This window comes from Vombatus ursinus, unplaced genomic scaffold (assembly GCF_900497805.2).
Source record: "Vombatus ursinus unplaced genomic scaffold, bare-nosed wombat genome assembly UNPS02014778.1, whole genome shotgun sequence".
NCBI classification, from domain to species: Eukaryota; Metazoa; Chordata; class Mammalia; order Diprotodontia; family Vombatidae; genus Vombatus; species Vombatus ursinus.
Window position 1 is genome coordinate 6,494,739 of NW_020954556.1, and position 27,042 is coordinate 6,521,780.

The 27,042-nt window shown below is 40.1% G+C and overlaps 1 protein-coding gene across 3 annotated transcripts; it reads right to left on the bottom strand.

Annotated features, from left to right (window-relative positions):
• Window positions 1–309: 309 nt before the first annotated feature.
• GINS4 (GINS complex subunit 4) lies at window positions 310–19,267 on the bottom strand. Of its 3 annotated transcripts, none has more exons than XM_027865357.1 (9): window positions 19,203–19,267; window positions 18,787–18,908; window positions 16,575–16,680; window positions 11,108–11,194; window positions 10,525–10,638; window positions 9,805–9,902; window positions 6,294–6,382; window positions 2,276–2,366; window positions 310–2,167 (listed from the first exon to the last, which is right to left on the bottom strand). In XM_027865357.1, the coding sequence occupies exons 3-9, from the start codon at window positions 16,668–16,670 to the stop codon at window positions 2,071–2,073; spliced, it is 672 nt and encodes a 223-aa protein (XP_027721158.1). In that variant the 5' UTR covers window positions 16,671–16,680; window positions 18,787–18,908; window positions 19,203–19,267; the 3' UTR covers window positions 310–2,070. The 3 variants fall into 3 exon arrangements, with proteins under 3 accessions (XP_027721158.1, XP_027721159.1, XP_027721160.1); XM_027865358.1 differs by having other exon boundaries at window positions 19,208–19,252; XM_027865359.1 differs by lacking the exon at window positions 10,525–10,638.
• Between the last annotated feature and the right edge of the window lie 7,775 nt (window positions 19,268–27,042).

A 27,042-nucleotide genomic window follows, 5' to 3' on the forward strand; every position in this document is an offset into this window, starting at 1 on the left:
AAAAAAAAAAAAAAGAGGCAGCTAGGAGAACTAGGTTTGGAATCAGGAAGACACATCATTCTGAATTCAAATATGGCTTCAGATACTTACTAGCTGCGTGACCCTTGGCAAGTCATTTACCCCTGGTTGCCTCAGTTTCCTCATCTGTAAAATGAGCTAGAGGAAATGGCAAACCACTCCAGTATCTTTTCCAAGAAAACCCCAAATGGGGTCACAAAGAGTTGGACATGACTGAAATGACAGAACAACAATAGCAACATTAAAATAGATAGCTTTTCATGGTGACTACTTGGAATGAAAACACTCATGTGGATGTGTAAGACTTGGTATATTTCTTTTTTAAAAAAATCACTCATTACCTCATCATTACATTTTCATATATCACAGAATTTTACAAACGTTCAACATTAAGTCATGGCTGGCAGCCAAGACAAATCACGTAAAAAGCGGTATGAGTTTCACTACAAGTTACCCAGCACTTAGGAAATAACCAAAATGCCTTCCTTGAAAACCCCTCCTTCCCTTGTGACAGACTATGTGTACATGAGATTGTCAAAGCTTCTGGTTCTGAATCATATCAAATGTACTCTTTCCAGGAAGAAATTTGTGGTGATTGATTGTTGAGAAAATGACGCAGTGAACCTTATTGTACCTCCACTGGTTATAACAGAGTGATTGAAAAATCCACCCCAACTCTTCCTCCCTTCCGTCCCACTTTAAAGCACCAACTAAGCTATGCTACATCATTTCCTATCCAACTTCATTTTGAAATGCAACTTCCTTTTTACTTTTAATTTGTGTTTCTAAATCATCATCTTCGGAACTACCCCAGGAAATTAGGCAATCCACTTTAGTGGAAACCACAGCTACATGCAGTCTGTCAGGAGCATGAGAGAAATTGATGACATTTAGATCTAAGAGTACTGACTTGGCTAATTAGCAGAGCCTACAACTAGTAAGAGTCATGAGACATGGACTGTAGATACAAGTTTATTACTAACTAGCTGTAATAGGCATGTCAACCTCTCTGGTTAACTCATCTCTAATATGGCGATGCCTGTCCTAGCTACCTCAAAAGGTGGCTGTGAAGGCCAAATTAAATGTCACAGCACTTTGAAAAGATAAACTTCTATTAAAACTTCAAGCGTTAGTTAATAAATATACTTTTTAAAATGTCAGAAATAGATGAAGCTGGTGATGCAGCACTCTCATTCTTTCTCAACCAACATTAGGTTCATCTTGAGCTATTTCCCACGGGAATAAATGTAACAGCAGAACTGGCTTAAAAAGCTGTTACTTGATATCCATAAATTGATATCCTATGACAGTGAAGCATCAATAAAATGTAGCCAGGCTTCCTAAATTAGAGCATAGCCAAAGTTGCTCAAGACTGAGGGTGTTAGTTTTGCAATAAAATAATTACGCCTTTTAAGACTCAAGGCTACGAATTTTCCAGAGACTTCTTTTACAGAAATGTAACATATAATACTCTATTAGTTTTGCTAAGGTTCTTAGTTGAGCATGTGAGAGATATTTTTGATTGTAGATACATTATTGTAGCTTATAAAAGAGAGCTTCACAAAAAAATGGACTTGTTCCCATAAGGATCCTGTACTCTAAAATAAGCACCATAATGCCTACGTACATCTAGTTATATTGTGCTAGTCCAGTAAGTAATACAAAATAAAACAATCCTACTAGCCTCATAATCTTATTCTCCCTATCTACTAGTAATAGCTCTTTTGTACAGGTGTAAACACTACCACTTAACACACATTTGGTAAACAGTCCCTGATAGTCCACAGGAAAGAATTGGTTTTACATTCAGAATAAAGAGAGCAATGGCCCCACCTGCTGACAAAGGGATAAAATAGCAGGAGGAGATTTACAACATTAGAATTTCTACCTTCCTGTTTTAGTCTCATAGAGTCCATTAGCCCTATTGAAAAAAGTTTGAGATATATGCATAAATGTCATAATTATCATTAGCAAAAACAGATCAGAGTTCTCCAAGATATTCCAATGATCTCTTCAATGACCACATAGCTTTATCACCAATTCTTTTTAGTTTTAAATCAGTTGTACAGCTCCAGAAGCCACTAAAGGAGCAATGGTTTTGTATCTGATCAAGTGTTGAGAGCCTTCTTCCAAGTCAATCACATATTCACTGGAAAAAAACAAACAAACAAAAACAATACAGATTTGTAGCAAGAATAGAACACAGCTGTTGTTCTTAAGAATAGAACTTTGTTACTGTGATAACTAAGTTACCTACCTTTGTTCATCTGTCTCTGGCTCTACCAAAATGTTTTCTTGCCTTTCTTTCACTCTCAGAAACACATATGAATCTAAATCAGGTTTGGGAACTGTCAGAAAAACAATGAATGATTAATGGTAGGAAAAGAGGAGACAAAGCCTAATGAAGACAACATGAACAAACATCCTTCCCATATTCCATATACAGCTCACACACTCATTCAACAAGTATTTACTGAAGTAAACAACCACAGTAACCTAGTGTTTAATAAACCCAAAGACCACAGTTTCTAGGATAAGAACTACTCCACAAAAACTGCTGGGAAAACTGGAAAACAACAGGGCATAAACTAGGTATAGACCAACATCTCGCACTGTGTACCAAGATAAGGTCAAAAAGGGTACATGATTTCGACATACATGATGACAAGGTGAGCAAATCCAAAAAAGCCAGAAGTAGTCTACCTGTCAGATCTATGGGAGAGGAGAGAGTCTGTGAACAAACAAGAGATAGAGAGCACTACAAAACGTAAAACAAGTAATTTTGATTATATTACAGTAAAAAGTTTTTGCACAAACAAAACCAATACGATCAAGATTAGAAGGAAAGGGGGCAGCTAGGTGGCGCAGTGCCAGCCTTAGACACGTGACACTTACTAGCTGTGTGACCCTGGGCAAGTCACTTAACCCCATTGCCTAGCAAAAACAAAAACAAAAACAAAAACAAAAAAAAGGATTAGAAGGAAAGCAGAAAACTGGGAAGCAATTTTTACAGCAAGTGTCTGATAAAGACCTCATTTCTCAAATATTTAGAGAACTGAGTCAAATTTATAAGAACATAAGCTACAGCTGATAAATGGTCAAAGGATATGAACAGGCAATTTTCAGATGAAGAAATCAAAGCTGGTTATATCCATATAAAGAAGTGCTCTAAATCACTTTTGATTAGAGAAATGCAAATTAAAACAACTCTGAGGTACCACTTCACACCTATCAGATTGGCTAATATGACAGAAAAAGAAAATGATAAATGTTGGAGAGGATGTGGGAAAATTGGGACACTAATGGACTGTTGGAGTTGTGAACTAATCCAACCATTCTGGAGGGCAATTTGGAACTATGCCCAAGCACTACCACTACTAGATCTACATCCCAAAGAGATCATAAAAAATGGAAAAGAACCTATATATGCAAAAATATTTATAACAGCTCTTTCTGTGGTGGCAAAATATTGGAAACTGAAAGGGTGCCCATCAACCAGGCAATGGCTGAATAAGCTGCTGTATATGAACGTAATGAAATACTATTGTGCTATAAGAAATGATGAGCGGGCTGACTTCAGAAAAACCTGGAAAGATTTGTATGGATTGATACTGAGTGAAGTGAGCAGAACCAGGAGAATACTGTATACAATAACAGCCATGTTGTGCGATGACTAACTTTGATAGACTTAGCCCTTCTCAGCAATGCAAGGATCTAAGACATCTCCAAAAATCTCATGATGGAAAATGCTATCCACATCCAGATAAAGAACTGATGGATTCTGAGAGATCAAAGCGTACTTTTCTCACTTACTTTATTTTTGCATGGTTTTTTTTCCCCTTTTGATTCATTTCTTCTTTCACAACTGTGACTAATATAGAAATATGTTTTACATAATTGCACATATATAACCTATATCAAATTTGCCTACCATATTAGGAAGAGGGGGATGGAAGGAGAAAAATCAGCAACTCAAAATCTGGTAAAAATGAATGCTCAAAATTGTTCTGACATATAATTGGGGAAAAAATACTATTAAAAAACCCCAAAAAACAAAAAAATATTTACCGAGCACTGATGGGACTAGGTTCTATAAAAGATATGAGCAAATGGTTGAGACTCCAGTCCCCTTGCACTACCCTGAAAGCAATGCCAAATAAAAAATTAAAAGGGAAAAGAAACCCTCACATGAAACAATTTCCAAGAAAAATAAGAGAAAAAAGAATCAAAGTAATGAATAAGCAAAAATGTCCTAAATACAATGAAGAAAATGGTATAGGGTAAAAGCAGGAGAAACAACCAGAAGGAAATAAGACTACAATAACTACACCTCTAAAACAGAGAATGGACATTCTCAAAGAACCTTCAGAATGGTTCAGAATGACTAAAGGAAGATCTGTCATAGAAAAGATGGCTGAATAAAGAATTCAAGAAAAAAATATATATATATATGTGAAAAGCAACTTTGTAGAAATTTGATGAGGAAAATATCCATAAAACATTGGATACTCTAAAGAGCAGAACAAGGGTGTATACATACACATGTGTGCATATAAATATATATGTACATATGTGTATATGTGTGTGTGTGTGTGTGTGTGTGTGTGTACACCCCCCCCCCACATTATTAAAGAGCTTGAGTCAGGTCCAGCCCAGAATTATGCTCAAAATCACTAATAATCATAGAAGTCCAAATTAAAACATTTATGAGACAGCATTTCACATCCAAATTGGCAATGATGGTAAAATATGAAAATACTCAGTTTTGCCAGATTTGGGAAAAGAGCTGGTATAAGTGAGAATTAGTCCAATGACTTCAAAAATATAAAATTATGCAAAAAAATGTATAAAATTTTTCTTATTTTAAAAACATGACTAGGCAGATAGAGGTGAACATTACCTTGTCTCATAATTAACCACAAGAATTACCAATCAATCCTAGCCCCATGTACCACGTGCATTCTTGCCTCTGCACCATTCCTCTGCCTAGAATGCCCCCTCTGTTCTATTCTACTCCTCTCTGCCTATTCAAATCTTGATGATAGGCTATTGAGAGAGAAAGTTAGGATTACCAGGCTTTTTTGGAAAGATAATAAGTATCTGGGCTGGGCTTACAGTTCTGACACTGTAGTCTTGGGGCAAGATCATGGACTCAGCCCATAGACTTAGGCAGGCATATCTAGCTAAATAATGTGGGCAAAGAGTTAACCAAGGACAAGCCTACAATTCTGTCCCTTGGAACCTGCATAGCCTTCCAGCTATGGGTTGGGGGCAGCAGCAAAGCAGTGTAGTAGCATGTTGCCTAGAATTAGGAAGACCAGAGTTAAAATCTTCAGACATTTACTAGCTGTGTGACAATGGGCAAGTTGCTTAATCTGCATGCTTCAGTTTTCTCAGCTGTAAAATGGGGATAATAATAGCACCTACCTCCTAGGGTTGCTGTGAGCATCAAATAGGATATTTGTAAAATGCATAGCACACTCTCAGTGCTTAATAAATGCGGGGCTCCTTCCCCTTCCCTGCCTACTAAAACAACCTGAAAAACAGGTTAAGGAGATGCACTCCCTAAAAACCATGAGAAAAAAGGAACATGCATATCATATTTCAAATCCATTGGATACCTATTGAAAGGAATCCTACAGTGAAAACTCCCAGGAGTATCATAAGTAAAACCTGGTTAAAGAAAAACAAAACAAAACACTGCAAGTAGCTAGAAAGCAAGATTTCAAGTACAAAGGCACAGTTAGGATCATGTAAGATTTGGCAATTACCACCATAAAGGAGAAGAGGAATTGGAATAAAACACTACAAAAAGCAAAAGAGGAATTTAAGCAAGAATAACTTGATCAGAAAAAATGGATCTTTAAGGATGGGTGGGGGAGGAGGCATCACTTGAACCTCACTTTCATCTGAACTGGTCAAAGGAAGGTAGAACACACAGAGGGTTTGGTATATAAATATATTAAACTCAACAGAGAAACAGGAGAGAATAGGGAGAGGATTTTTTTTATTTGGAACTTCATTTGTGATTTACTCAGTTTCTGCAATTAGGTTATTTAAATTCTCTATTTCTTGTTCCATCAATCTGGGCATTTTATATATTTTTCTAACTAAGTTTTCAGTTTTCAGTTTTATTGAAATATAGTTAAACAAAAGTTTCTAATAATTTCCTTGATTTTTTTTTTTTTTGCTTTTGCTGTGAAGTTAAAAAAAAAAGAGATCTGAGAAACAAGTATTTTTCACTGTTTATTCTTGAAAAGGGCGATTTCACTTACCTGACCTTAGGAGATCCACCTTCTGCAGATTAGGAGGCATGTGCCTTAAGGCCACATTTTTCAGATAGGTTTCCATGTTGGCCATGTACCTGAAATGTGTAAGTTTGACTCTTATGATGTAGGTAGTAGGAAAGAATTGCCATTTACCAAATTTATAAGCAATGTACTCCCTGGGTACTTAACAGGGCTTCAGAGTTCCACAAAACCTTAGTCTGATTAGCCAGGTTATCTTCTGACACATCTAGCATCAGGGTTGGAAGGGCAGGTAACTGAAGACTATAATACAATACAGTGACATCATTCTAAAAAGATAGCTTTAGGGAAGGATAAAATCCAGTCAAATCAAACAATGATTGTTAAGAACAAAAAGGAGTTTTTAGCAATATAGAGAACAAAAAGGTAAAAGGAAATGGATTACTTCTTAGAACTGATAAGATGACAATTTTGGAGATAAGGTAGAACTGAACACGTATTTTGTTCGTTTTCAGTAATAAGAATGATCCTCAAAACAAGAAGGACAAAATTTAAAAGGTCAATGAGAAAATGAATCTTAAGACTGAGGAAGATGAGGGGAGCACCTGCCTTTAGCAAGTTCAAGTCATTTAGCTGGCCAAGATAAACTGCAATATATCCTAGAATATCCAAAGAACTTGTACATATATAATTGCTACACTCTTGTCAATGACTTCTGAGAAAATGTGGAAAACAAAAGAGATGGAAAAATGGAAAGTGATTATTTCAAACTATAGAACTGTGAGCTAGAATTCACATCCGGTGAAATTCCAGCAGTACAGGAGTGGGTTACAAGGACTTGGGGAATAGTGATCACTACTAATCAGTGTGGACTCCTCAGTATTTACACTATATATATCCTTAATGTATAAGCTTGTTGGCATGTTGTCTCCCCTACTAAAATGTGCACTCCTTTCTTTGTGTCCCTAGGATTCAGCATCATGCCTATCACTGAGTACATATATGCGTGCTGACTCAAAAACAAGCTATCCTAAAACAAACTCATTTTCTTTCTTGACTTCATCACTGGACTGGGAGATCAGAGAAATGCTATACTCACTGTATATCTGAATTTCAACAAAGCATTTAACAGACACTCATAATATCTTTGCATAGAGAGTTCAACTAGATTATAGAACAGTAAGGTGGCCTTGGAACAGGTTAACAGATTTGACCTCAAGTGTGTAGATGACCAAAGGGGCAATGATAACCTATGTCTTCAGTCTGGTTCTGTTCAATGTTCTGACCAGCAATTTGTATGGAGACATAGATGGCAAGTTTATTAAATGTCTAAGTGACATGAATCTGAGGGAGATATGTAATATAATGGATGACAGATGTGAGGTCTGAAAATATCTTGGTAGTTTGGAATAGAGAATCAAACTAATAACATGCAATTTAGCACTGGGGCTCAAAATATCAACAGTACAAGATGGAGGAGAGCTGGCTAAAAAGTAGTTTTTTTTTGTTTTTTTGGTGAGGCAATTTAGGTGTAAGTGACTTGCCCAGAGTCACACAGCTAGTGAGTGTTATGTTTCTGAGGCCAGATTTGAACTCAGATCCTCTTGACTCCAGGGCCGGTGCTCTATCCACTGTACCACCTAACTGCCCCCAGTAGTTCATTTTTTAAACCCCTCCCTACCAAGTCAGAGTTTTAATAGACTTCCAGCTCAAATGTATTATGGGATGACTGAAAAAGTGACTGACTTGATCTTAGGCTGCTTTAATAGAAGTACTTATTTCACAAGATTGCTGGGAGTAAAGCTCACCAGGTATATGAATTATTATAGTTTCCAGAACAAGGGAGATGATAGGCTCAACCTAATCTCTGTTGTTCAGATTACATCTAAAATATTGTACACAGCTCTGAGCACCAAATTTCAGGAGAGATAAAGCATAAAATACTCTACAAGTCCTTCACGACGTGTATGAGAGATGGATGTGGTGGTACATTCTCCTGAGGAGACTGAGGCTGATGGATCACTTGTGCTGGGAGTTCCAAGCTGCCAATTAGGTGTCTGCACTAAGTCTGGCACCAATGTGTGAAGCCCCTGGGAGCAAGAGGCTTCCAGTCTGCCTAACAAGTCAATATAGATTCCCAGGTTGGAAACTGAGGTCAACCTTCCACATAAATCCACAAGTAGCCAAGGAGAGCCAGTCAAAAAAAAAAAAAAAAAAAAGAACACTGGATTCTCAAAAGCTATGCCAGAATGAAAAAGTTTCAGGTACCACAGCAACCCATGAAACATAAAAAATAGAAAATGGTACTCCATCCTGTATAGCCTGTTTCTGTAGCAACAGTGACAGACAAATAGGACAATGTTTTTAGACGATAGGGGAGAAGGGAATAAACATTTATATAAAGCCTACTTAGCACTGTGCTAAGTGCTTTTTAGAAATGCTTTCTCATTTGATCCCCACAACCACCATAAGAGGTTAAGTGCTATTGTTATCTCCATTTTACAGATGAAGAAACAGAGACAGAAATTACCCAGAGTCACACAGATAATTAAGTGGTCAGAGGCCAGATTTGTACTCAGGTCTTTCTGAATGTAGGCCTATTCCTCTAATCACTGAACCATCAACTGCCTCTACAAAGCTAAATTCTATTGTTAGTTTTTTAAGTTAATACAATTAGCCTGGAGAAGACAGAACGGACATGAGAACTGCCTTCAATTACTTAAAGAGTTGTCAAATGGAAAGAAAATTAGTCTTAATCTGCTTAGCTATAGCAAGCAAAATTAAATTAAAAGCTAACCAATTTCAGACACCAATTCAGGCTTAACATCAGGAGAAATTTCCCAACCACTGTATCTATCCAAACATGGAATGGACTACCTTAGGAAGTAGTGAGTTGCCCTTCAGTGGAGGTCACCTGTCAAGTATACTGTAAAGGGGACATTTTTCAGGTATGGGTCCAACTAGGTGGACTCTGAGGTCTTTCTAATCTTGAGATTCTATACCAGTAGGGGGAGTACTATAAGGACACAGAATCTACTGAAGCAGCAAAAAATAGACAAGAGTAGGAGGATAACAGGAGAACTCCGACTTTTTGACTCAACTCATATCACTGAGTAATGAGCTGAAGCATGAGGATTTTTAACCTAGAGAAGAGATGACTTAGTTAGGAACATGATGATGATTATATTCAAAAATTTGAAAGGTTATCATGTGAAAGAAGAATTGAACTTGTTCTGTTCAGTTTACACAGTGAGTTACTAGAACCAAATGAGTAAAAGTTAAAGGGGCGTAGATTTCAATTCAACAGAAGAAAAAAAAACTTCCAAAAATAGAATAGGTTGACTTGGGAAAGTAATGAGTCTACTAGTAGCCTGATTACTATGTATTTTCTTATCAATGAAAGTGCCTCTTCAAGTAGAATCTGGAAAACCATCTGTCTGTAATGTTTTAGTCAGGACCCACACTGGGTAAGGATTGGACTGGATGACCTCCAAAATTCCTTTCAACTCTGAGATCACATGACTTACTGGTCACTCACTCTTTGGCAAAGGCAAATTCTTCTGGGGAGAGAATGGAAGGTTCTCCTTTAGAACGTGTCTTTTCCTTTTCGAGGACATGAGGGAAAAACTTCTCTATCTGCCATGGAGAAGAAAAGTTATTACTCACCAAGCTTCCACTATCAAATAATCTCTTTTCAAAAATAGGCACACCTCAATTTATCACGTCTATTAGAAATGAAATGGCCAACATTAACCTTCAATAAACTATACACACGCTTATAACAACCGAAGCCTTTTTTGGTCACTGAGAGGGATAACTGGTAACATCAGAATCTTCTTAAAGTGTTTTATTTATTTTTATTGGCATCAATATAATCTAGATGATCACAGGGCTCAGAAGATTGACTATGCTATTAGACATTTCTTTTCTATCTGAAACGTCTAATTCTCTAGTCAAAACTGTCTCATGATCTACTTGATCTCTATTGTATAGTGAATCCCATTTAATTTTTGAAGCCTGCTTCTCCTCTACTCATATAAATCAAACCACTCCCCTTTCCTTTAGTGCAAATAACTCTGACCTCCTATTCCACTTTGTTCATAAAATCTTCATGTATGATTCCTTACTTCCTAGAAAACCTGATTTTTTCCATTAGCAGCACTTTCTGCTCCTGAGGACTTCCACAGACTATGATGTACTTCTTAGGGACCTTTGCTATACACAACATTGACCTAATGAAGATATCTTAATGTCTAACCTTCATCAGTCGACACCTCAAGTAGCTGCTGAGGACGTAGCGGATTCTTTCTACCTCCATATGGTGGATGCTAACCTTCAAATCACCCTTCTTCGCTCGTCTGAGATTCTTTTCCTATTGAAGAACAAATTCTAATCAAAACATTCTGGCTACTAAGTGTAAAGATATTTTTGGCTACTTGTAGTCTACAAAGAAAAGCAGCAATAAATTTAAAACACCTCTGCATTCTAGGACACAGGAAGCTGTTTTCAGGCAGAGAATCAGAGAATTGCAAATGTCCCAAATTTGTATTTGCTTTGGGATTGTATTTATTTGTACAAATTCTGAAACCCAAGCATCAACAGAAAGAAATGAGTCACACTTTTAATAATTAACAATGGCTAGCCACAGATATTCCCAAACAAACAATCTTAAAAATGATGATAGAGGAAACAGGGGCAGTACTGGAAGGATGTAAACATTAGCTTGGAAACAGCTAAATATCAGATCTCTGATGTCATCCCGCCCTTTCGCCAATGATATTCTGAAAGCAATCCTGGCCAAGGTTACCTATACTAACCAAACTGAAACTGGAGGCTCTTACCATATGATCCAGCTGCTCTATGACACATTCTACAATTTCACACTTGTTCTCCAGTAGCTCAGGGGAAAATTTTTCATTTAACCAGGCCTATGGAAGAAAGCACAATAACATGAGTACTCCTGAGAGAGCATGACATGGGAGAGTGACAGTCACAAAGGAGTAGAGGCAACTTTGAAGCTGTGTGTCTGCTCCCATGCCATGAAAATCATAGAGTCCTTACACAAGAAAACTATTATTTTCCTAGCAGTTGAAAGTACTGGATATACTATAAAGACAAAACTATGTTTAAGAATCCTTGGATGGATTTTCCTTTTTCTCCTGGTTTTGGCTTGAAAGCTATGTTCACAGATCTCACATCTGGCATACACAAAAATGACATTACCTTTGACTCTGACAGTAATGCCACCTGTGTCCAAATAGTACCTCTCACCAAGTAGTAGTGACAAAACTTCTACCTCTAGATATTTATGCACTAGGCCCATTTCCTAATAAGCTGGCATATCCCATCATGAAGTGGTGGCACTACTCTTGTTATCATAGTTGAAATAACAATTTGTATATTTACATATCTTTTCATCCACAGAGCTCAAAGAATTTTAGAAACACTTCTTCATTCATCTTCCTCTACATCCTTATCATGTGAATAGGAAATGGCTATTATTAGCAGGTCTTACTCGTAAGAAAACAGAATGAAAGGTTAAACAATTTTTTAAAGGCCTAAGAATGTGACAGGGACCACATTGGAAATTTCATCCCCTAAATATGCTCATTCATTCATTAAGATAGAGGTCTTAACTCTGTCCTAAGGGACATTTAGCATGGTTGGTCTACATTTATATACTTGACCATCCATAGTTGACTATGAATATCTACATGGATTTTTCTATTACAAAGAATGATTAAAATTTTATTTTAGCTTGTGGATTATATGAAGAATAGACCCAATTTCTTCCCTTTTTCTTCTTCAGTAATCTTTTGGACATCCTTTTCCATTTGGCCAATTTTGCTTTTTAGGGAATTCTTCTCCTCACTGGCTTTTTGGACCTCTTCTGCCATTTGGGTTAGGCTATTTTTTAAGGTGTTATTTTCTTCAGTATTTTTTTGGGTCTCCTTTAGCAAGCTGTTGACTTGTTTTTCATGATTTTCTTGCAACACTCTCAGTTTTTCCTCTACTTCTCTTACTTGCTTCTCAAAATCCCTTTTGAGCTCTTCCAAGGCCTGGGACTGATTCATATTCTTCTTGGAGGCTTTGGATGTAGGAGCTTTGATTTTGTTGTCTTCTTCTGGTTGTATGTTTTGATATTCTTTGTCACAAAAGTAAGATAATATAGTCTGACTCTTTTTGCGCTGCTTACTCATGATCCTGGCCAATTACTTGAGTTTTAAACTTTTTGTTAAGGTAAGAGTATGCTTCCAATGTGGAGAATGTACTGTCCCAAGCTTCGGGGGTTTGTACAGCTGTTTTCAGAGATACTTCTAGGGACCTGTAAATTTTCAGTTCTTCCAAGGTGGTATGATAAGGGGCAAGGTGTTTCCTCTCCACTGCCACAACAAGCTCCACCATGCCAGCACTCCTCCTTACCCTAGGACCTCCCCTCAGAACTGTGACCCAGATCTAAGCATGGGCAGAGCAAGAGATTCCTGCCTCAGCACTGGCAAAGAGATCTCTGCAATCCCCCTCTGATCAGCCACTCAATTCCCCCTCAGTCTGTGGGCTGGAAGCTCAGGAGGCAGCCGCTGCCCCAGAGGCTGAGCTTGGCACTTGCAGCTAAGACCTAGCTCCTCTCACCGCAGTACAGACTTTTCCCACTGACCTTCTAAGTTGTCTTTGGTGTTTGTGGGTTGAGAAGTCTGGAAACCACCACAGCTGCCCGTGATTTGGTCCTCTGAGGCCTGCTCCAGGTTTGCCGCTGTGGCCTGCACGCCCACGCCGAACTGTGCTCCTCTCCCAGCCTGACACGATATACCTTTCCGATTAACCATCCAGGTTGTCTTGGGCTGGAAATTTGCTTCACTCTGTCTTTTTGTGGGTTCTGCTGCTTTAGAATTTGTTTAGAGCCATTTTTTTTACAGGTATTTGCAGGGGTTTGGGGGAGAGCTCAAGCAAGTCACTGCTTTCACTCCGCCATCTTGGCTCCCTCTTCCCTTTTTCTTAACCGAATTTCTAGTCTTCCAATCAATACCACTAACAAACATTAAGTACATAAATGCTTATCAACATTCTCCAAGAATTTATCAAGTACTTGCGGTAGTCTAGAATAGTACTACAAATTTATCAAATTAAGCAAAAAGATGAAATTTATCTACAAATAGATTATAGTCTACGAAGATACGCTCAAGGATAGAGTAAAAAGAAAACTGATTTTTATCAAATAATTTTAAGACTTATTTCTATAAGAGTTTTTTTAAAAATTCAATTCAACAAATACTGAAGGCTCTACTATATGCAACTTCAACTGAAGTCCCCCTTCTCTGCTTCACCATGGCTAGAAATGACCCTGGGTTCTTGAAAACTATGCCACCAAGTCCGAGATCTGGAAGGCCTTGGACCAAGCTTCATAGATTTTAATGACAGGCCCAAATATGTGGGTGAACGAGGCTCATGACCAGAAAACTTTATCAGGCAATGATGAACTAATATTTTGGCTACTATAACTTATAAGGGTAGAAGTTACAATCTGATTTAATGGAGGTGGCACTCACACTGATAGAATAAGAGATCTGAATATCAATGCAGTATATGATAGACATGGAGGGATAAACAAAGCCAAGTAAGACTTAAGTCTCAGCCAATGAAGCATGCAATTATATGAGGAATATAAAATACTAAGAAAGGATCACTTCTGCTTGGGGTTTGGAGGGTAGGAATTAGAGAAAGTTATATGAAAGAGATGGCATTTGAGCTAAGCCTTTAAGGATAGAAGGCTTTCAACTAGAGAAATGGGATGAGGGAAGTAGAAGAATGTTATTTTTTTTTTTCTGTTTTTTTTTTAATTAATTTATTTTTAGTTTTCAACAATCACTTCCATAGTTTTTTGAGTTTTAAATTTTCTCCCCCTCCCTCCCTAAGATGGTGTGCAATCTGATGTAGGCTCTACATATACATTCCTATTAAACATATTTTCACATTAGTCATGTTGTAAAGAAGAATTAAAACCAATGGGAGGAATAGTATGTTTTGATCTGCATTCACATTCCATAGTTCTTTCTCTGAATGTGGAGAGCATTTTCCAGCATGAGACTTTTGGAGAAGTCTTAGATCTTTGCATTGCTGAGAAGATCTAAGTCTATCAAAGTCAGTCATTGCACAACATGGCTGTTACTGTGTAAAACATCCTCCTCGTTCTGTTCACTTCACTCAGCATCAGACCATACAAGTCTTTCTAGGTTTTTCTGAAGTCAGCCTGTTCATCACTTCTTATAGTACAATAGTTTTCCATCACATTCATATACCACAACTTGCTCAGCCATTCCCCAACTGATGGGCATCCCCTCAATTTCCCGTTCTTTGCCACCACAGTCAGAGCTGCTATAAATATTTTTGTACATGTGGGTCCTTTTCCCATTTTTATGATCTCTTTGGGACACTGCCTTAGAAGTGCTATTACTGGGTCAAAGGGTATGTATATTTTTATTGCCCTTTGGGCATGGTTCCAAACTGCTCTCCAAAATGGTGTAGAAGAATGTTATTATTCTGAGCTTAGGGAACAGCATAGATGAAGTCATAGAGTTGGTAAAGCATGGAATGCATGTCATGCATGTTGGGAGTGATAAGGACTGATTGTGAAGGGAAATAATGGTAAGACAGGATTGGAAAAAGAGTCAGATTATAGAAAAGCTTAAATACCAAACTAAAGGGAATGAATTTTAGTTGGAAGGCAATGGAGAGCTACTGGAATCCTTTGATCAAGGGAATAACATGATTAGACCTCCACATTAAAATAATGTGGCAGCAGTTGAAGAATGGATTGGAAGTGAGGACACTGGTTCATAGGATCATAGCTCAGGAGTTGGAAGGAACCTCAGAGGCAACCTCATATACATTAAGAGACCAAGGGCCCAGGAAGATTGAGTGACTTGTCTAAGGTCACAGGTATATAATAGATGTTGAAGGTGGATTTGAACCCAAGCTCTCTGACTCCAGTGCAAGTGCTCTTTTCATTGCACTGTGTTGCTTTGAAATATTAAGACAAGACAGAATGAGGGTCTGAATTACAGTAATGGCAAGATGCTAGAGACATTTCAGAGGCAGAATTAACAGGACTCCCTGACTAATTTGATGTAGATGTCAAAGGAAAAGGCATCAAAGATAGATTTCAGGTAATGGTATCATTAATAGAACTCAGGACAGCAGGAACTGTACATTTTGGGGGAAGGAGCCAAAACTAATTGGACATGCTAACTTTAAGATCCCTGTGTGCACTAGGCAGATGAAAATACAGATCTAGAACTTAGGAGAGAAGCTGGAGCTAAAGATAGAGGTATGGGAACCAAATAGTATCATAAAAGATAAAATTACAGAAGTGGTGATCTGCTAGTCATGATTAGGTTTACAGGGAGAAAAAGATTAGGAAGTGATAAAGGACACTGAAGAGGAAAAGAGTGAGTGTTCAGGAAAGGGATATGTGATAAAGAAGGAGGCAGTAGGACAAAGTTTTTAAAAAGTTAAGAGGAAGAGGTACAGAAATAGTTCCAGAAGATGAACAGTGGGGAAAAAAGGTTATGGGAAAAACATGAGAGGAAACAAAAGACTAACCAAGAATATAACTGCCAATGTTCTTTTAAAGAAAAAAATACAATTTGTCACTGTTTTCCTATCCTCAGTTCTCTCTAGCAAGCCACAATAGATGTTAAAATAGGACAATAGATGTTAAAAGATGACCAAGTTTTTCCAACAGTAGACCATATAATCAGAAATCCATGTGTATAGACTTCATAAGTGCTTTACAATTACTAATCAACACAAGCCTGGCAGCTGATGCTTGATAGCAGTCAGATAAATAGTAACTGAATGGTTAGACCCTACCAGCCTTTTAGTTTACATATGCTAGGTAATCAGGTAAAAGTTTTTGCTAAAAAACTCAGGTGAGCTGAATAAATTTGGCTCACAGACCTGCAAGCTGGATGGTTAAAGGCTAAGGCATGGGAGCTCTTAAGGTCTCTACAGCCCCAACTCTGCACTTACCACAAATAACAAAACACTCTGGGTTTTTGCTTCTCTTTAACTGTTTCATCAAATATGTCCAAAGGTGTTCCTCACTATTACCTTTAGTAGGGAGTAAGACTTCCTTTAGTGGGGCAATGGGGAGTTGAAAGATTTTGTTAAATATTAGAACACTCCTTGGATTAGACTGTCCTTTGTACTCTTGAGATTAGCCTTGATTCTGTTCCTGTTATTTCTAGGTTCCACAAATAGAGTATGTGATAAAACTAAGGTTTAATGCAGAGTTCCCTTTGAGAGGCTTACCTGCTCCAGTTTTCCAATAAGCTCTGCAGGAGTTAGTACCACCTCCTCACTATCTCCATCAGAGTCTTGCTCAGTGAAATCTGTCTCTTCTGTCATTCTCTGAAAGCTGAAACCCAATAAACACATTAAAGTATGCCTTTCATCATATAATAATAAGAATGATAGCTCATATTTACATAGCCAGTTTACAAAGCACATTCCTCACTTATTACTCCTTGAGGTCTTACCCCAGATGAGAAAATTGAACATCAGGGAGGTGAAATGACTTAGCATGATTGGGTATGGAGATTTAAAAAAGACCTCAGAGATAATTTCACCCAACCCCATCACTTTACAGATAAGCAAACTGAGGTTTAGAGGTGAAACTTTCCTAAGGTCACACAGGTATTAGATAACAGAAGGAATTCAACACATATTCTCTGATCCCAAATCCTGTGCTTCCTTCCCTCCCAATTTTTTTAAAAATCACTTATTATCTTTCTCTACCACTCCACCTGCCCTACTGTACAATTTTTAAAATCCCTTGTAGTAAATATATCTAGTCCAGCGCAGAAATTTCCATATTGCCCATGTCCAAAAATGTGTTTCATTCTACATTGTAAGTCCATCACCTTTTTTCTGGAAGGAGGTAGGGGTGTGTTTTCATCTTCAGTCCATTGAACTCATGGTGTATCATTGATCAGAGTTCTAAAGTCTTTCAAAGTTGTTTTTCTTTTTTTCCTTCGGCAAGGCAATTGAGGTTAAGTGACTTGCCCAGGGTCACACAGCTAGTGTCAAGTGTCTGGTCTGAGACCAGATTTGAACACAGGTCCTCCTGATCCAGGGCCGGTGTTCTATCTACTTCGTCACCTAGCTGCCCCCCAAAATTGTTTTTCTTTATAATATTTTTGTCATTGTATAAGTTGCTCTCCTAGTTCTGCTCACTTCACTCTCCATCAGATCAGAGAGGTCTTTCCAGCTTTTTCTGAAACTATTTCATTATAGTATAATAATATTCATATACTATAATTTGTTTAGCTATAAAGAAACTTGGGGTACAGGCCTAGTAGTGGTATTACTTGATCAAAGAGTAATAATAATAGCTAACATTTATAGAGTCCTTACTATGTGCCAAGCACTTTACAATTATTATCTCATTTGAACCTCACAACAACCTTGAGAGGTAGGTGCTATTATTATCCTCATTTTGCAGCTGAAGAAACTGACACCTCTAGCATCACATAGTAATGTGTCTGAGACCAAATTGAACTCAGGTCTTCCTGATTTCAAGCCCAGTGCCCTATTCACAGCTCCATCTAGCTGCCTACCTATGCATAGTTTACTTTATAAGGTGAAATTCCAAACTGCTTTCCAGAACATCCGGACCAATTCACAGTTCCAACAACAGAACACTGGTGTGTCTATTTGCTTTCTACTTAAAAAAAAAATCATCTTTGCCAGTCTGATGGATGTGAGGTGTAACCTTGGAGTTCCTTTAATTTGCATTTTTCTACAAGTACCCAGTACTTTTCCCAGTATGCCATGTAGTTAATATTTTGATAGCTTGTATTCATGTCTTTATAAGTCAAACAATTTCGTTTGATCTTTTTAATAAATATGAAGTAAGTAGTTCCAATATTGTTAAGCCTTTAATAAAGGGGTAAACTCAGGCTCTGAGCGCTTAACCTACTTCCTTAGGAGCACTGGGCGGTTCAGCCCGGTGGCGGCGGGTGGGGGGATGCGGGGCGGAACCCTGGTCTCCATCCTTCCTCCTCCCCAGCAGAACAGGCACAGCTGGCCCACTTAATCCACGTTCGGGACATTTGCCTGCAAGGTCCGTGCTCTTTCCACGAGACCAAAAGGACGTTCTTAAGCTTTTTTGTGTCTCAGTCCCCTGTGGCAGTCTGGCAAAGGCTACAGCCCCTTTTCAGAAGAAGGTTTTTAAATGCATTAAGTAAAATGCATGTGGTCATAACGCAAACCAACCACACCGAAATGAAGAGGCGACTTTTCCCCACCCACCTTCACGGTGTCACAGAGTCCGGGAACCCCAACTCGGGCGCACCCACACTGGACGCAGACCGCTCAGGGAAGTGCATTTGGAGGGGCAGGCGCCTGGGTTTTAGGGTCTTTGGGCCTCCGGCTCCAAGCCCGGCTTGGACCCTCGTTAGCTGTGCCATCACGCGGACGCCTCCACTTGCCCGGGTCCCCCTCAGAAAAATGGGTTACCTACCTCTCAGGGTCTCGGGGAAGTTCCAGGGAGATCCCACGGCTGAAGGGCTGGGCAAAGTTTGAAGGCGCTAAGGAGGCGTCAGACGCTCTTGTTTTCCAGTGAGGGGCCCGGCGGGGGAACACCTGGATCAAGAATACCTGGATCAAGGGTGCTGCCCCCAGGGGTCAGCCCAGGCTGGCTTGGGGGTGGGGGAGGGGAATCCCCGATCGCTCCTCCCTCCGCCCGCCGGCCCCGCCCTCGCCTCATTTCCCCCCCCCCCACCCCGACCCCGGCTCCGGGCTTCATTCAGGGCCTGGGTCCTGATTCCGAGACCAGGGGAGAAGAAAAAGAAGCGGCGGGGAGGTCAATGATGGGGTAGAGGGGAGCGGGGGAGATGGTGAGAAGGCGGGGAGGGAGGGCGGCGCAGCGGCTCTTACATTACCGGCTCTTCTCCCGACAGCTCCGTTTCCCGCCTTTCCCTCCAAAACTTCCCTCCCAGGAGCTGACGTTACCACGCCTACGTGAAAGCGGGGCGCGGACCAATCACAGCTCGAACACAGACTTCACTCGGCCACCCCCCTCGGCGTTCTTCGGCTGGGGAGGAGGGGAGCCGCTACAGCGCTCCGCACTGTCCATTGACGTCAGCCCCGCCCTCTCCGTAGCCCACCCTCCCCTCACTCCCTCTCTTCCCTTGCCAATAAGCGGAGCGCACGGGATAGGGGTGAAGGTGAGGGTGGGGGTGGGGGGAGGCCTGGGTAGGCTGCCCTTCGGCTGGCCTGGAGGTGGCGCCCCGGCACCGCGCCTGGGAAGGGGAGGGCCTGGGCTTTGTCTATGGGACTGTGTCCTGATGGGGAAGGAATCCTTTGGAATCCGGTTTTATAGCACGCAATTTTCTCTCAGGAAGATGGTTTCTTGTCATTTCTATTAAAGTCTACAAAACGCCTCCCCTCCCTTGTTTTTATTCCCAGTCATCATTTAACAATTTGTCCCTGGCTTGGACAGTGTGTAAAAGTTACCAGGTGCAGCTAGATGGCGCCATAGTGCACAGAGCGTTGGGCTTGGAGTCAGGAGGACTCATCTTTCTGAGTTCAAATCTGCCCTCAGACACTGTGTGACCCTGGGCAAGTCACTTAACCCTCATTGCCTCAGTCCGCTACAGTATCTTTGACAGAAGAAACCCCAAATGGGCTCAAGAAGACTGACACACTGAACAACAAACAAAATTTTCCAAAGTCTCTTTTCTCATGGGAGTGGGGCTGGGGGAAAGGGCCTCCATTGAAGATGATAACCTGGGACCATGTGCACAAAATTAATTTGCTGGTCAAGGAGCCACCTCTATGGCAAGCCCTAGCAATGCAGTGCAATAAACATTAAGTCCTACTATGTGCCAGACAAATGATGGATTCAAAGACAAAGGAAACAATTATTGCCTTCAAGGAGCATACATGAAAGGGGGGGAAATTTTTTTTTTTTGGTTACTTCACTATCTTTAACTTTTATCACAACTACAGGGAAAATTAATATATATACAAGTCATAAACATATTACATTGAGACATATTACAATTACATAATGACACATATTTACATCAAAATAATTTGGGGTCAATGGCCAACCCATTGTACCAATGCCTACGTCAATAAATATTCACAAAGATTAAATTTTTTAGTAAAAATTTCTAAAAGAAACCAAGTCAACTAGTCTAGTAATTCTCATCATGGCACCAAGTGGCAGTCATGATGTCATTTCACAAATATGGTTAAAAACAATTGTATGCATGTATACATATATGTATATAGGCACACATATATTGTGTATATGCATACATGTGTACACACACACACACATACATATATATGTATTTTTATATTTGGAAAGGGACTGCGCAGATGTAACAGGAAGGACTTTTTGTTAATAATAGAACAGGACTTCCAGAGGGCAAGGAAAGGTAAGAAAAAGTAGGGGTGGGACAGATTAGACTGAAGAATGGGTATATGAGGGACCCTTTACAGAGGGGTAGTCAGGGGAGGTAGCATTTGCCTAGGCACTCTACAGCTCAGAATCAAAGGGATTTGGGAGCCACAGGGTAGTAGATTCCCTACCTTTCACAAAAGGACTGATTTATCAGTCTCTGAGAAAGAGGTGGAAAGAGGTGTGTGGCGGTGGTATGTGTGCAGGGGAGTGGGGTGGTGGTGCAGGGGGTGCTGACGTGGACAGGACCAAAGGTAGGAGTCTAATCCTTGGTCTTGCCTGATTATAATAACTAACATGTATTTAGTGCCTACTATGTGCCAGGCATTTTGCTAAGCACTCGATCCTCACAACAGCCCTGCGAGGTAGGTAATGCATGATGTAGTGCCCTGGGCATAGGGGAATACTAAGATAAAAAAAAAAAAAACAGGCATTTACTGCCCTCAAAGAGTTTACATTCTACCTGGTTATTCTGGTGATGAGCCTTTCCTTACTTAGCAATGTAGTAGTGTAGTGTAGTAGATAAAGTGCTAGGCTAAAGTAAGGAAGACTTGAGTTCAAATCCAGCCTCAGATACTTCCTTAGCTGTGTGACCTTGGGCAAGTCATTTAACCCCTGTTTGTTTCAGTTTCCTCAACTATAAAGTGGGAATAATAATCCCATCACTTATTGGTCTTCAGATGATACAGTCCGTTTGTCTTTATATTTTTGTAGGACCTTTCAGAGCTGTACTTTAGTGGAGTTTCAATACTTCAAGGATCCAATTAAAAAAAAAAAAGATGATCCTTCCCCCAGCTTATTTTATTAAGAGATATATGATATATAAAAATCGTGACTATTCTGCAGTAGTATTCTGCATTTCTATTTTGTTGGGGCCATAACAACTCCCATTTCTATAGTTCTCTAAAGTTTGCCAAGAAGTCTTTTCACAATAATACTGTGAAGTGGGCATACAAGGATCATTATTAGTATTCTCACGTCTCTGATGAAACTACCTTTCCTATTGTGAAAGGAGGGCAATCTACTACCCTGTGACTCCCAAATCCCTTTGACTCTGGGTCCCAGAAAACTTCGCCTAGGCAAATGCTCCCTCCCCTGACCACCCCTCTGTACAGGGCCCAACATGTGCCCATTCCTCAGTCTCATCTCTCCAGTGTCCCTACCCTGCTTTTCCTTACTCTTCCATTGTGCCCTCTGAAAGTCCTGTTCTATTATTAACAAAAGGTCCTTCCTATTAGAAGTAACTTGCTCTTCTCAAAGTAAGTAAGCACCTGAGGTAGGCATCTGACTTTTCCCCAAGTCCTACATGCCATCCATATCATCTACCAAGGTTGACTTTTTCTCATGTGCTGCCACGAATGGGAATGGATTCTGTCTTCGGAGCGGGGGTGGGCACGCGGTTCCATCATAGGAGGGAAGTCAGCATGTGATTGCTCTGCTTTTATCTTTCATCCTGTTACCCAGGACCCTCTGATTCCCTGCAATCTCCCAGCATTTTCAATCTTACTCTATAGACACCTTCCCTCCACTGCTCACAAACACAAGGTAGAGTGGAAAGGGCACTGACTCTGTACTCAGAGGGCATGGGTTCAGATTCTGTCTCTAATGCTACCTGCCTCTGTGACTCTGGGTAAGTCACATAATCTTCCTGGATCTCTGTTTCTTTATATACGAAATTAGGGCATTGGAATATAATAACAGCTAGCATTTATATAGAACTTTAAGGTCGGAAAAATGCTTGATTTTTGATCCTCACAACAAGCCTGGGAGGTACATAACATTATTATTTCCATTATACAGATGAAGAAGCTGAGGCTGAGAGAAATTAAGTGACTTGTTCAGAGTCACACAGCAAGTAAGTGTCTAGGACAGTATTTGAACTCAGGTCTTCCTGACTCTGCGTCCAGAGCTCTATCCACTGTACCATCTGGCTGCCTAGATCTATAATCCTATATTCAGGTCTTCTCAAACCTAAACCACCTTTCCTCCCACCTGCATACTCTTCAAGTTACGATCCCATCTCTTCCTTTCACCACCAAATTCCTAGTAAAAATAATTTACACTCCTTTAATGAGAGTCTGACTCATGGGCTTTTCTTCTCTGAGGCCATCTCCATATGGAGAGATTACAACAGCTGAGCAAACTGATGGGGTCTGCACATGGGCCAGACCCGCATTACACTCCACTTCCCCAACAATCATTTTTATATAGGACTTTAAGGTTTATGAATTGCTTTGGTTACAACAATCCACTTTATAGATGAGGAAACAGGCCCAAAGAGGGTATATGACTGGTAACCTGGCTAACGAATGATGAGGCTGGGACTCAAGCCCAAATCCTGTGCCATTTCTACTATATCTCATCTCTCTACTAATTTTTTAATCCTTCACAATCTGGTTTCTATTCCAACCACTCTATAAAAATTGTTCTTTTAAGTCACTGGTGACTTACTCAACAAATCCAAAGGCTTATTCTCAGTCCTCATCCTCCTTAGTCTCTCTGCAGCATGGGGCACTGTCGACCGACGATTCCTTCTTGAAACTCATATTTTCTTTGGCTCTCAGGACAGGGCACCATTTTGGTTTTCCTCTTGCTTTGCTGATCAGTTCTTTTCTGTCACCTTCCCTGGCTTTTCTTCTCTCTTTATATTCTCTCCTCAGGTAACCTTTCCCACTCCCATGACCTCAATGGCCCCATCTGTGTAGATGATTGATTCTCCATCCCCTACTTCTCTTCCTAGCTCCAGACTCAAATTTGCAAACGCCTACTTACCATGCATCAAGCACAGTATGTTTGAAACATCAACTTTCCTCCACACCTGTAGTTCGTCTTAACTTCCTCACAGTCAAAACCCTCCCCAGGATTGTTGTGAGGACTGAATGAGATAATACTTGTAGGATGCTTAGCACTGTGCCTGGCACACAAGTAGGCACTAAATAAATCTTACCTATTATTATCAGGCAAGACCAAGGACTGGACTCCTCCTCTTGGTCCTGTCCACCTCAGCACCCCTCACCCCTGTGCACACACACCACACCACACACTTCTTTCCACCTCTTTCTCAGAGACTGATAAATCAGCCTTACCTTTCCTACTATGAAAGGGGGGGGGGAATCTACTACCCTGTGGCTTCCAAATCCCTTTGATTCTGAGCTGCAGACTGCCTAGGCAAATGCTGCCTCCCCTGATCACCCCTCTGTACAGAGTCCCACATATACCCATTCCTCAGTCTCATCTCTCCACCCTTCCTTCGAACCCTCTACAAGTGATCTTTTTCTCCCTCACTCCTCAACAGATCCCATCACTTATCAAGTCTTCCAAATGCCTTTTCAATCAATTCCTCCTTTTGATTTCTTCTGTTCCCACCTTAGTTCAGTCCCTGCTCATATCTTAGAAGAACTATCAAAATTGTGCTACAAGAGTAGTGCCCTTGTCTCCATTTATGTTGTTAGGCTAATCCACATAATATATAGATCTGAGGACATCACTCTTGCTCGAAAACCTCCAAAGGATCCCCATTCATTACTCATTGCATACATCCAAATTGCTTAGTTTAGCATTTAAGGTCCTCTACAATCAGACTGCATTCTACATGCCTAGTTTTATCTCCCATTACTCCCTGGTATGCATATTGCACTCTAGCCAAACCAAATTACTCGTTGTTATCTAAGCATCTCTCATTTCCCTCCATCTGTCACTTTGCCCACTTCATTCCCTGTGTTTAAGATGTCTCTTTCTTCCCTTTTCCTCATTTTTGTCTTTTTAGATACTACACATTCTTTTTAAAAAAAATTTTTTAATGGGTAGGCAATGGGGTTAAGTGATTTGCCCAGGGTCACACAGCTAGTTAAGTGGCAACTGTCTGAGGCTGGGTTTGAACTCAGGTCCTCCTGATTGCAGGGCCACTGTTCTATCCACTTCGCCACCTAGCTGCCCCAATACTATACATTCTTCAAAACCACTTCCTTTGTGGTTATGATTGTTAATTGTGTATTTCCCTCCATTGTATCCTTTTATACTTTTCCCTCTCTTTATCTTTTGCCCCCTTTTCCCAAAGAAATAAGTGGTGAGAGAGAAGGGATGAACTTAAAAATATATACATTTTGGTAACTATTTCAGTGGGCCACTAGGTGGTGCCACAGTGCACAGAGTGCTGGGCCTAGAGTCAGAAAAACTCATCTCCCGAGTTCAAATCTGGCCTCAGACACTTACTAGTTGTGTGAACCTGGGCAAGTTCCTTAATTCTATTTGCCTCAGTTTCCCCAGCTGTAAAATGAGCTGGAGAAGGAAATGGCAAACCACTCCAGTATTTTTGCCAAGAAAACCCCAAATGGGGCCATGAAGAGCAACTGAATAACAACAAACCTTATCCTTTCTGAATTTTTTTTCCATCTTTGGGCTTTGTTTTAAGATTTGTTTTTATCTCATAGCATCATTGATTTTTGCTTACTTAATTCTAATTTTGGGGGTGTCTTTTACTTAGGTGAGGTTTTGTACTTCCTCTATTACAATATTCCTTTCAAATCTTTTCACTAAAAGTGTCATTTCTTTTCCAATTATTTCTTTTAGAGCTTTCAATTAATTTTTAATATAATTTTTTAAGAAACCTCATGACCTTGTGGCCAAGCTTAGTTTTTTATTTGATTCTTTGTTTCCAATGCTGTAGTTATTTTCTTCTCTTAGGTTTGTGTCTTGAGGGTGCCTCGATTCATAATATTTCTTTTGTTTACTCATTTTTCCTAGCCTTGTGTACTACATTGGGACTGTGTTAAGGCCAGGCTTAGCATACTTCTGGAGGGAATGGTGAGGTCTTGTTTAGTCCTGATATAGTCGATATTACCTAGAATTCTTTATTGCTTACCCTGTACATTGAATTCTATGTCCTTCAAAGACCTCAGGGGTGGCTCAGGTCAGTGAGATGAAAATTTTCAATATCATAAGTGATCTGATCTAGGCTACAGTCTGATTTCTGCCCTTGTGGTCTTAGCTTTAAAAGCTTCTGACCCCAGTTCAGGGGGCCTGGGCAACATAGCTACAGTCTAAAGTCCAGTTGAAGATAAAGTAGACAAGTGCTGGCCCGAGCCTCTGGTTCAGAGTCATAGTGACACAGTTACATAGTAACTGCAGGCTCACTTCTAGTTTGTGCTCCCTACCTTGGATGCACAAGTACAGGCCCTAGCCTCAGTCAATAGCCAGAATGCTTCTGCCTGGGCTTTCCTGGCTAAACCCCCTCCCTGGGTCTCTCAGGCTTTTGGCTATTTCTCTGAGCTGACCTTGGCTGGAAAAAGGTTTTGTGCTCCTCCTTGATATTTTCTGGAGTAGTTATATGAGAGATCAGAATTGTACTGTTTCCTCTAATTTCATCATATTTGCCAGTTCTAGTCACTTACTTCATAAACCCTTCCCTGATCACCCCATTGCAAAATTTTACCTCCTAGATTCATGGAATGTTAGATCTTAAAGATACGTTATGATTCTACAAACACTGCCCCCCTACCCCATCCCCCAAACCCTCAGAAGCTGGTGCAATTTTCCTTTCCCAGCTCCACTAAGGGGCCTCTCTGTGCTGGACCTGGGCACATGATCCTAACCAGGTTCAGTCCTGGGGGATCTTGGCCTCTAATGAGAGGGATTAGGCTCCCTTTTCTCACATTCTTTGGCTCATTATGCTTCCACCCCAGTGCCCTGGAGACAATTTATTTAAAGCTTAGGTTTTGCCTCATGTCTAAAATCTTCCCAAAAGGGGGAAGTAGAAAGGTACTCAATGTATAGCATAAATCACATATGGAACATGCACGTATCCAGCCAAAACCGGCCAGGGTTTCATCATCCCCTAAACGCCCAAGCTAGTGCAGGTGGCCCGCTAGAAGCAGGAAGGGGGGCTCTGTGGGTATCCTCTGTAATGGCTTGCGAAATGGTAGAGTGCAGGTTCTTGGAGAACAAGACTTAGTTTCCATTTTTGTTCCTGCATCCCCAGAGCTTAGCACTAGTGCTTTGCACAGAATAGGTGCTGACTAAATATTTGTTGAATTGAATTGAATTGAATTATATCCAGTCCATTTATTTCACAGGATATCTGTTGAATGAATGATATAGTTGATATTCAAAATTATACATACGCTCATAGATTTAGAGCTAGAAAAGACCTTGAAAGCCATCTCATCTACCCCCTAGTTTTACAGATAAGGGAACTGAGGCACATACTGATGACTTGTCAGGGTCACAGAGGCAGTAGATGAGATTTGGGATGGAAACCCAGATAGCCAGAAAGGTGATGTTCCTCAGACGAAGCCACGGGGAATAGAA

Excerpts from the sequence above, each read along its gene's own strand:
- GINS4 (XM_027865357.1), bottom strand. The coding sequence starts at position 16,670 with ATGACAGAAGAGACAGATTTCACTGAGCAAGACTCTGATGGAGATAGT. Across the intron at positions 9,903-10,524 it reads TGAGGTGTCGACTGATGAAG|ATAGAGAAGTTTTTCCCTCA; the intron begins GTTAGACATTAA and ends TCTCCATGGCAG. Across the intron at positions 6,383-9,804 it reads GAATTTGCCTTTGCCAAAGA|GTACATGGCCAACATGGAAA; the intron begins GTGAGTGACCAG and ends TACACATTTCAG.